At 28.5% G+C, this 11,386-nt stretch overlaps 2 protein-coding genes across 6 annotated transcripts; one reads left to right on the forward strand and one right to left on the reverse strand.

Annotated features, from left to right (window-relative positions):
* The first annotated feature begins 1,553 nt into the window (after positions 1-1,553).
* On the forward strand, positions 1,554-6,345 carry LOC126863771 (ADP-ribosylation factor 6). Of its 5 annotated transcripts, XM_050614271.1 has the most exons (6): positions 1,583-1,807; positions 2,387-2,498; positions 2,674-2,777; positions 2,857-3,055; positions 3,135-3,317; positions 5,570-6,345. In XM_050614271.1, exons 2-5 carry the CDS (start codon positions 2,417-2,419, stop codon positions 3,275-3,277), a joined length of 528 nt encoding a protein of 175 aa, XP_050470228.1. In that variant the 5' UTR covers positions 1,583-1,807; positions 2,387-2,416; the 3' UTR covers positions 3,278-3,317; positions 5,570-6,345. The 5 variants fall into 5 exon arrangements, with proteins under 5 accessions (XP_050470230.1, XP_050470229.1, XP_050470228.1 ...); XM_050614273.1 differs by having other exon boundaries at positions 1,554-1,703; positions 3,135-6,345; XM_050614272.1 differs by having other exon boundaries at positions 1,582-1,899; positions 3,135-6,345.
* LOC126863756 (syndetin) lies at positions 5,283-11,262 on the reverse strand. Its single transcript, XM_050614233.1, has 9 exons — positions 10,814-11,262; positions 10,081-10,596; positions 9,327-10,009; positions 8,882-9,260; positions 8,510-8,800; positions 7,965-8,435; positions 7,764-7,885; positions 7,511-7,700; positions 5,283-7,439 (listed from the first exon to the last, which is right to left on the reverse strand). The coding sequence occupies exons 1-9, from the start codon at positions 10,856-10,858 to the stop codon at positions 7,329-7,331; spliced, it is 2,808 nt and encodes a 935-aa protein (XP_050470190.1). The 5' UTR covers positions 10,859-11,262; the 3' UTR covers positions 5,283-7,328.
* Positions 11,263-11,386: the final 124 nt, after the last annotated feature.

The following is an 11,386-nucleotide window of genomic DNA, read 5'->3' on the forward strand; positions in this document are numbered from 1 at the left end:
CTCTCGCTATATATATATATATATATATATATATATATATATATATATATATATATATATATATTATATATATATATATATATATATATATATATAAATATATATATTATATATAATATATATTGAATCAAAATGACTATGTAATTCGTAATTTGTAATATATTTAGCATAATTTTTATACCTTAGTCACTAATATTAAATTAATATTTGATTAAAGTTAATTTTCTATCTTCTATATTTGCCTACGTATGTACATATATGCAGATAATGGAGAACAGAAATAGTAGTGTGTTTTTATATTGCAAAATAATTCTCACTGAACTGTGAAAGGATTAAAAGAACTAAAAATTCGTAGATCTTATGAAAAAAAGTTTTTATGGAAAATGGAAATAAAGGAAAAATACGAAGGAAAGATACAGGATTATAATCACTTCTGATGATTAGATCTGATGAATTATTGAATGATATTCAATCCTGAAACTTTTTTTATTTAATAAAAGATATGTATGTATATATAATATTGATTAATATCGAACTATGAAAAATATATACATTTTTCATACACATAATTGTTTATATCTCGCGATCTTTTATATATCGCGAGCTGAAAGATAACGAATAAAAAGAATGTAATGAAAATTTATCGTGACACGTGAGATTTTTTGTTGTTAATCAGTCAATTATCGGCGTGCGCATGCGTACATAAAAATTGAAAATATTTGAATTGTCTAAAAGTGCACTGAGTTATGTAAAAATATATCAAAACATATCTTAACAAACAGATTCCTAAGATTTTTACGATTTACTAGGAAGATGTAAAAGGACGTAAGTAACACATGTATTTTCATCACAGACGAGTATACAGACGAGTAGTATTAATCAATGATTTTCATATTATTTGCAACAGTCGGTAATTTAAGGATAAACAATTTATATAATGAAGAAAGGAGAATATATACATGTATTACATTTTTAACCACTTTGGATTATTTTAGTAAGCACTCAAAAGGTTAATAAAAGTACCAAATTATGTTCAGTATACTATGAATATAAAGGTGTACGGATCAGTGAAGTTTCGATAAGTCTGATGAACTTTAAAATCCCGAAAGCTTCATAAAAATTATGAAAAATATCAAGTCTTCAAGATTTATCAAAACTTTAACACGTTACAAAATTTTAACACGTTAACTAACACGGTGGTCATCAATGACCCGAGGTACTAAATTTTTTAAAATAAAATAAATTTCTCAAAAAGTTGTGTACAATGTGATGACATATGTAGATAACATTGTTAGAAAAAAGCACGCAAATACGGTACAATATTGGCAAAAATTATATATTGTGGTGAATATATTTCAATTTTGTTACAAATAAAGCATATAAAATTTGCGTGGCAGTCAACATTTTAAATATTGAATCGTGTTCAAAGTGATTCAAATTTTCATAATACTGGAAAATTTCAAATTACTTCAAAATTGAGATTTAAAACAGTTTCCCTTACATATTTTATGTATGAATACAATTTTCAAATGTATTGCCAATTGGGTATTAGTAATAGATGGTAACATACGGTGGCGCTTCAAATTCCCTGTCATTACTCGATGCATACCGAACTGATCTCAATATTTCATTTAAGTTACATGCGTGTTTGCTTGTGACTTACGAAGAGACATCATGCTGTACCTGCCTAAATAACGTTTTCGGTAATGCTGCTATATTACAGCTGTAATATAAATAAGTTATGTCTAGTGATGTGATATGTCTGCGCGTTCATGATAAAGTACTCGCCCTTTGTAAATGTATTTCGGTGAGTTACATTTATGCTTGCTTCAAGTTACACTCTTCTCGTATTGCTGACTCGAAGGATTTCTTTTAAAAAAATTCGTCATCAATTGTCATGTAAGACACAATACCAATTAGACTATTTATCGTGACAACTATTGGACATTACATTACATGAATATTTAATTTTTTACATAAATGAGCAAAGTTTAACTACAGATTCATTCAGATCTCGAACATACCGTGAATTTATTTATTCGCTAGTATTTTTCTAATATCTGTCTATTTTTATTCTATTTACGGCATTTGATAGGTTAGGAAGAACGTCCTTGAGCTTTCTTATTTTGGCAACATATAAATCGTATTATTTGTGGAAATATTATATTTCATTTGAAATAATCAATTTTAAATAGAGGTTAGATATTTGTGGAAGTTTTTCATTCATAGTATATTATAGTTCCCACGAAAATTTCATAAAAGAAGCGAGATGTTAGTGAAGTAATGGAAAGAGCACTATATTTTTTAAACCTTTTAGAATTGTTCATATAAAACTTTTTTATGTGTTAAAATGACTTTTTTTAAAGGTAAACTTTCTGAACTTTAGGTGCCAGGTGCCTAGAAAGCAGCTGGCAAGATGGGCAAGTTGTTGTCAAAGATCTTTGGCAACAAGGAGATGCGAATCCTTATGCTAGGATTGGATGCTGCTGGGAAAACTAGTATCCTTCTTACATAGATATACGCATACACACACGCGCGCGCGCACACACACACACACACACACACACATCTGTTTCTTTCTTTTACATGAAACTCTATAATAAAATCCTTGCAAAAGACTAAAGAATGTTTTGAATCATGTTTTCTTGTAACATTTCCTTAATTACATATCAGCGATACTATATAAACTTAAACTAGGACAGTCTGTAACAACTATACCAACTGTAGGATTCAATGTAGAGACAGTTACCTATAAAAATGTTAAGTTCAATGTTTGGGTAAGTAATAGTAATTATAAATCTTCTAAATATAGCTTGGAAAATGTTCAAGTCACTAAGGATAATAATTTCATTGTAGGATGTTGGTGGACAAGATAAAATACGTCCACTTTGGCGTCATTATTATACTGGAACACAAGGACTTATTTTCGTAGTAGATTGTGCTGACAGAGATCGAATAGATGAAGCCCGTCAGGAGCTTCATCGAATTATAAATGATAGAGAAATGCGAGATGCTATTATTTTAATCTTTGCAAATAAACAAGATCTTCCAGATGGTATAAATCAATGTATCTCATAAATCTTTGGTAATCGTATATTTGTCTTATATAAATAATTTTTTATTTATTTTTTCAGCAATGAAACCACATGAAATACAAGAAAAACTGGGTTTAACTAGGATACGAGATAGAAATTGGTATGTGCAGCCATCATGTGCCACAACTGGAGATGGGCTTTATGAAGGCCTTACATGGTTGACCAGTAATCATAAATTATGAGCAAATATTTATTTTTCATCAGTTAGCCACATACCAAGATGTACGTTTGCTTTGTATTGTCATTTTTATTTATCATGTAGAGGCTCTGTAACAAAACTGATAATGATCATTATGATCCATAAGACAGAGAGCGAAAGAGAGAGAGAGAGAGAGAGAGAGAGAGAGAGAGAAAATCATTTCCAATGTACTACAGCAAACGTAAAGTAACCATTAACATCAAATGGTGCGTTTCAGTAATATTAATACTATATAAATAGAAATTTATCAAAGTACCAAAAGATATAGACTTTGTTACTAACTGTTTACTAAAGTCCGTGAAAATAGTTAATACAACAATATTGATTAGATTATCACATCCAACATTTTACTATAATTTATATATATATTTGCGTACATATCCCGCATTACGGGATACTAATTATAAGAGAATACAAAAAGTTGTAAGAGCTACTTATGAGATTAAGAGATACATTCAGAAAAAGTATCTTTACAATTTGAAATTATCATTTATGCAATAGTTAATTTAAAATATCGTCCAGAATAATTGGACATAACATTCATTCATCACTGGTTGTTATCCATGCTATGTAATATGTATCACACATGATATTTATACATATAATCCCACTGATATATGTGAGTAAACATTCAAAGCACTTACATTAATGACTTTATACAGCACAGAAATATTCCTTTGATAAATTTTTGCTATCAATCTCATTTTTAAAAAATATTCATAGTGACAGATAGTTCTTTTTTTTTCTTTTTTTAATAATCGTCTTCCATTTGAGTCAACTTTTTATGCATATCAGTCGACTTTTCTTTTTTCGAAAAAGATGAAAAGGAGAAAAAAAGTGCAACTTCTGACATTGTGTATTTTTTTGTGCTTTAACTTCGATTGAAACGCATTAGATGTACAAACGTACACTTATACATACATAAATGGAGTTGTTCTGTACGCACAAATGGTAAGCTACTGGGTTTGATATCATGAGCTCAAAAGAAAGAGAGAGAAAAAGGAAGAAAATAGAAACAATGTTACTAATAACGTAACAGCATTATATCTGCCAATATTTTTTACCAGTTAAGCGATCGGATTACGCAGAACTAGAATTAGGTCACAGAGAAAAGAGCCAGACAGTGTTCTATGTGCGTCTTATTTCATTTCCTTTTGATAATAAGATGTAGAATAAGAATGATATACATATTTAACAATATTTGCTATTAACTAAACAAAACGAATATTTCAACATAATTCAATTCTTTCTTTTCTACAAGCTTCATATTTACATAGCGATTAAAAGTAGAGTAACGATGGTATACGTTATTCTATCGCTCTGTTTCTATGTCAACATTTGATTTGCATTCCATGATATAATATAAATTAGGGTATTAGTATTTTAACAAATTGTATTACTTTACCGCAGTAATAATTAATACAAATATAATAAGTTTGTCAGATTCTTTCTCTTGGCATCCGTACCATTAATGTTAAGTATTGTATTTTGGTGAGAACTAATGTGCAAGATAAATTAGCTCATATTTAAAAGCAGTACACAGATTTTGGAAAGAAAGCAATAGACTGTTCTTTCGAGGTGTATGTGCTAGTATTGAGCAGTGCTCTATGTATATGTTTATACTCACTAAATTCGTTCGTATAAGAAGGTTTATAATATTGTGTCATATTTGTTTCTTTTAGTTGTAATTGAAAACAAAAGAAACGTAACAGTTGTAACTAAAATAACTTTGTTAAAAAATAGTTATTTTTTAAAGAGAACACACACGTTTTAATATTACAAAAGAGCAAATATATTTTGGCAATAAACTTTATTTGAATGAATTAAACATTTATAATTGAATTAAATCGAATGTTGAAATTTTATTGATCATAGAGTACACGTTTTATTAGTAAAATGTCTAAAGTTTGAAATGAAATGAATCCTGTAAGCAGATAATACATAATTTGAAACAAATATTTTTAGTAATTTTTTAATAACAAAGCGAGTTTTAGCTAGCAGTAATATATTTATTCATTCTTCATTCAGTGTGAAATAACAAAAGCATTTATAGTCAAGATACTGAATTTAGGTTTAAAAATGAGCAGAAAGAAAAAAAAACAAGGCGTATGCGTTTTTCATTATAGTTAGAGCATACGTTTTTTAACGCAATACTAATAAATAACATTGTCAAATAGGCTTATTGTCAAAGTAAGCATTTGGTATCATCATATTTCCATTGTTTAGTTCACACATATATGTATCAGCTACATTTTCCAACGATTTGTTTTAACAGGGGCCATTCAGAATGCAGGGCTCGATATAAAACGCTTTGGAGTAAGGAAGAAATTGGTTACTTCAATACAATTATCAGCGTTTCTTAACGTTTACACTTCATGGATCGTGTTCTTTGTTTCATAAAAATTAAAAGGATAATATATAAAGGCCATATTTCATACGTAATTTAACTCCGTAGACGAAAGAATAGATAAATTTAGAGAGCACAACTGTCTTTTAATCTTAAACAAAGTTTACTTAAAGTAGATACGATCCATATAGATAAAAGAAATTGGGAAACGCTGACCCATAATACTATTAGCCAGAGAATTCTCAATGCACCATTATTAACCAATTTTATAATTACATAGTCATTAAATAAAAAGGAACGAAACATTTTTCAGTCATATTGGAATATTATTTATGAAAGAGTATTTTCAGTTATTTCTCTATTTTGAAAATGGTAGTATAAAGCAGATTATAGATAATCATACAATGAACTAATTAATCGCTTTATATGAATTTTCGAATGGTGTAATAGTTAAAAACAAACACATTCCTCAAAACGAAGTTGAATGTTAAAATACGAATAGTAATTAGAGGTGCAATAGAATTTTTTGGTTTTTAGTACAAATAAAGGATATAAAAATATATGATAAATGTAATGCTACATTGAATACTATATAGATAAATAACAATAATTTTTACAAAATTGGAAACCGATGAATCCAGCAAAAATGTACTTGTATATTATTATTATTATTTGTATAATAAAGACACCTTTAAATTATAAAAGCATTCTTTCAAAATGTAAAATATCATTTTTAAACAAAATAGTTATAATTGCACTTAATTTCGAGAAATAATTATTTAAATATTTACAAATTATTACAACTATCTAGCTGATAATCTGACAATGGATTGTGTTTTTTTTATAAGATCTATAAACTCTGGTCATAAAAATATTAAAACATAATAACTTTATAAAAACTACGATTCTTATGTGGAATAATATATATGTTTAAAAAATATTTCATATTATATATATATATATATATATATATATATATATAATTATTATATTATAAAAAGAGCTATGAAAATAAAATGAATATGAAATAAAATTATGTACACCTTGCTTTACAATGATTGAGTGAAAAGGCTCGAGACGAGCAAAATTTTTTTATCAACAGATCCAATAACATTAAATTCCTTCTTTGAGATTCAAAGTGCAGATATTTTTTATTCAGACTTTCGACGATGCTGTAATAGATCTGAATAATGAACTATATATATATATATAATTATTAATATATATATTAATATATATTAATATATATATGTATATATATCATTCACATAATGTGAAATGTTTGTAATTGTTAATTGTAATAATAATACTCTATGAATTTGATTGCAACTCTAAATTTCAATATGAGATTCCTTTAGCCAATATTACTTACATTGTATTGACATACATCAGAATTAACAATTTCGTACTTTATCACATACTTTCAATTTTACGAACTAACATCCTTTTAAGAGCCCATATCGATGGATTTAATCCGTGCACTGAGTAAACAAAAGTGTCGAAAAAATTAAAGAGTTCTTAAATGAGCTTGCTTACTTTAGTGATATAGTAAAAGTTCCCGAATATGTACACGAAGAAAATATATCCTTTTCATTTTCCTCTTTTCAAATTATTCCTAAAAATTCGTCCTTTATGCAATTCCTATTTCGATATAATCTTGAGACGTATTATAATATATAGACCTATGCTATCTACTAGGCCGTTGTTCTTCTATGAATGCAATTAGACGCTGACGAGTTTTTTTATTATTTTGACAAGCTGAAGAAACTATGCCAATTAAATGTTTCACAGAATATTCCTGCAAGATAAATAAAATACGTTAATAATAAATAAGAATATCATAGTTAGATAACATATAATCTTAAATACCTTGTGTTCCCTTATCCATTCTTCCAAACTATTCTCTGGAAGATAGTAAGCTTTAATATATAATTCAACATATTCTCTGTGAGGCATTGGCCTTAAAGAAGTCAATGTCTCAAACTTCGATTTCAATTGCGTAAAATCGAGTTGCATTAGTGCTCTGCCACCGTTCGAACATTTTTTAGCATTAGAAAATCTGTAATAGAGAATGGATATAAGTAAATAAGATAAAAATATTGTAAGTAAAAAAGTAACATACCCCTCTACTAATGTATGAGTTATTAGATGTGCCACATTTTCCCAGACAGCGTTATATACATCGTCCGCTAAAGGAAGACAACTTCCGATGTTTTTCAATCTTTCATTTAATATATATATTTCCTACAAAAGAAAAAATTTCTTAAGTGCAAGTGCCAGTGCAAGCGAAGTTAAAATTTATATTTGTGCTTAAAATAAATACCTGAAGTAATGCATCAATATACCCACTATGTTGAGACATAACGTCAGTCACCTCCCAATTAACTTTATTCATTAAATTTAAAATATTTGAAACATCAAATGCTCGAGATGCAACCGCCATATATACCGGTTTCCTTAAATCCGTGCTCGATGCTATTGTTTGCATATAAAATTGGTGAAGGAAACCACGTTGTGGGCTAGCACCGATAAGATGTTCCAAGTACGGCTTCAAACTTTCGTATTGACGACCCAAAAATATTAGAGATTCCACTCCTACGACACGTTCAGTCAAACCGTGAAGCTTTTCCGGTTGCGATAAATTTACAATGGAAGAGAGCTGTGGCTGTCGTACTTTATCGGAATTTAATTTAATGTTATCTTCCGTATCATTTTCATAAATGATTAAATTCTCCTTAATTCTTGCTAGAGATAGTTTCAATTTTGGACTATATAAAGAATCACTATTTATTTGCTGTGGGAAAGAATATTATTTCTTAGCACTAAGTTAATATCTTAATAGAAAAGTAACTAATAAACAAAACTTACCAAATCTGAAGTAAAGAATAAATGTACAGTATAAAAACATAACTCGTAAAACTGTATCATACTTTGTATAACCGTAACTGCGATTGATCGTAATAATCTAGACATTTGCAAATACTTTCCACAAATGCGCAATATACTTAGTGTTGTGTTTGTAACCATGGGCCCTGATTGTTTTAGTTTACACTTTTTTTTATTTGTTTTAACATGATCTGAATCATCAACGTATTCGTGTTTTAATTCATCAGGGATATCATCGTCCGATTCATCCGAAAAATATTCTGGAGGATTATCCTGTTTAATACAGATTATTTTATATATTATATTGCCAATTAGTATAAGGACAATAAAATATTTCTAAATCAAATATCGTACTTCATTACTTATCAAAATATCTTCGTCCATGGTATCATCTAGACCTATAGAGAATGGCGATGACCCCCCTTCTAAATATTTCTGAATCCACTCTATACTTATAGGATTATCATTTTCACCAATGTTAGAGTTATCAAAATTGTTCCATACTTTACAACTGTTTAGCGATGGTTTTAAACTCTTAAATTCCTGTAACTGAGTTGCCACAAAATTCGATTTCACGGGGCACAATTCCCACCCATCGTTTTCTAAAAATATCCTGAGTTCATCTAGTCTCGATGCGTGATAATGAGAAAAATATGACAATGATTGCTTCCTTATAGATTCTTGCAGATTTTCTGACTTAAAACCACATAACTCCTCCCCAATTTCCATTAATCTGTAATTATTTTTTGTTAATACAGTATACGTAAATTAATACGTAAAACCACTGTTAAGCATTTACCTGTTAACTATACCTAAAACTTGAACAAATTGCTCAAATTTAATGTAAGTTAAATCAGCGTTCATTAAAAATATCGAAATCTTCATTTCAACGTCATGCCATATACGAATCATACTGTTTTCTAATTTATGCTTCACATATTGTTTGCTAAAAGTCTCTTCTAAATCTTTTACATCAGCTTTAAGTTTAACTTTATTTTCTTGTGTGTTATGCCAATTTACTACCAAATAATAAGAGCTTAATATTGTCCACAATGATTTACACAATTCTGTTAGACAAATAATGCAACTTTCCCGGGGCACTGATTGACAAAGTTGTTTATATTGTCTCTTTGTATCTCCGCCCGCATACGAATGAACAGCTGCAAAAGCAGTATTGTGAATTGCAGCAGTAAAATGCATATGCAATTGATCCATCGCAGATTGAGTTTTTCCTAATAGAGTATAAGCTTCTTGAATAGACGTATATATTGTTACATCGAATTGCGTGCACATCTTTGATAGTGTAACATCCAAGGCTTCCTCTGCTTGTTCTAAAATATCCTGTAATTTTCCATTTAAAGCAGCAATACAATGGAAATGTTTATATGTCTGTGCAGCACTTTGACATTCTAAAAGTAACGAGATTGCTCTGGGATAATTTTTTTCATTTAATAACTCCTGTAATCTATCTCCTGTACGTTGCTACAAAGTATTATAATAATTAATCCATTATTGCTTCATCAAGTAAATAAATATAAGTCAAATGAGCTTACCAATGTCTTGATAGTATTTAAATTATTCAATAATTCTTCTATGATCTGCCTTTTTTGATAATTTGCTAATATTCCTAAACTAGCTGTAGTAAATTGCCTTTCAGCTAATTTTAAATCTGCTCTTCCCATTCTGCAAATTTCTAACACATCCTGTAATTGTTCTTGTATCAGTAAAATTTTTTCAAACTCTTTGTTACAAGCATTCTGCTTTTGTAATATAAGTTGTAGAACTTTCTTAGAAACAACTTGATGTTGCTGTTTGAGTTTCTTGTAACATTTTTCAATTTCTTTAGATTGCAACACCTTTGGTAACTTCTCCAATTCGTGTCTACAAGGATCAAAATTATGGTCTGTATTAAAATAAATCTCTTCTATAGATTCTAATATGTCTTGATCAGGGATAGGTTCACTTTCTGTTGATTGGTCAGCTTCTGATTGTATATCATCTGATTTCTGAGATTCTGATGGATTAAGTAGATCTGGATGTAAACCCATTAATGGAATTTTGGTTGCATTCTGAATAACAATGGAAAAAACAAATACACTGTATCAGTTTACCCTAGAACAGTTTTTCTCTTAAACGTTAACAAAGTATTTCATTTGAAAGTTTATAAAGATACAAATGTAGTACAACATAACCTAAAGCATAACTCGAATAGAGGAAAAGTTGTATTTACAATTACATTGCAATACAAGATATTTAAACGTAAAATTTTAATACAAATTTATTTACCTGCTTGTTAATAAGACCGAAAAATTTACATTTTAAGTCCTCCATACTGTAAATTTCTTCAAAATTCAGTAAAATACATTTTCATCTATTTACTCGATATCTTGCTGTTTCTATCCATTCAATTGGTATAGTAATTAATATTCGCATTTCTCCGTAATTACTTAATTAACCCCATCTTGTAAGTATATCAGATCTATTGCGTATACATGCTTACACATTACGTATACTTGAATCACATATGTATATCAATATCTTTTCAGGTTATGTTCGGTATGAAGTTTCCGCGCGAATTATAGGTATTATCAACAATAGATTTTCAAATATTGCAATTTCAAACAATACTAATTCTTTCCTTCAATTTGTGGTCCTTCTTTATTCCCAAACATAATAATAGCAGATATATAACTAATATTATTGTTACATGAAAAAAATGAAACAATAAAGAAAGCGATTAATAATACTAATTTATTATGTGGAGAAACTCTAAATTGTTATACGAGTTATTTAAAAATAATATATGTATGTATTTGTAATTTACATAGTAAACAAAAAGGTTAACTTTATTTAAATATT

Source organism: Bombus huntii, chromosome 3 (assembly GCF_024542735.1).
Source record: "Bombus huntii isolate Logan2020A chromosome 3, iyBomHunt1.1, whole genome shotgun sequence".
Taxonomy (NCBI): domain Eukaryota; kingdom Metazoa; phylum Arthropoda; class Insecta; order Hymenoptera; family Apidae; genus Bombus; species Bombus huntii.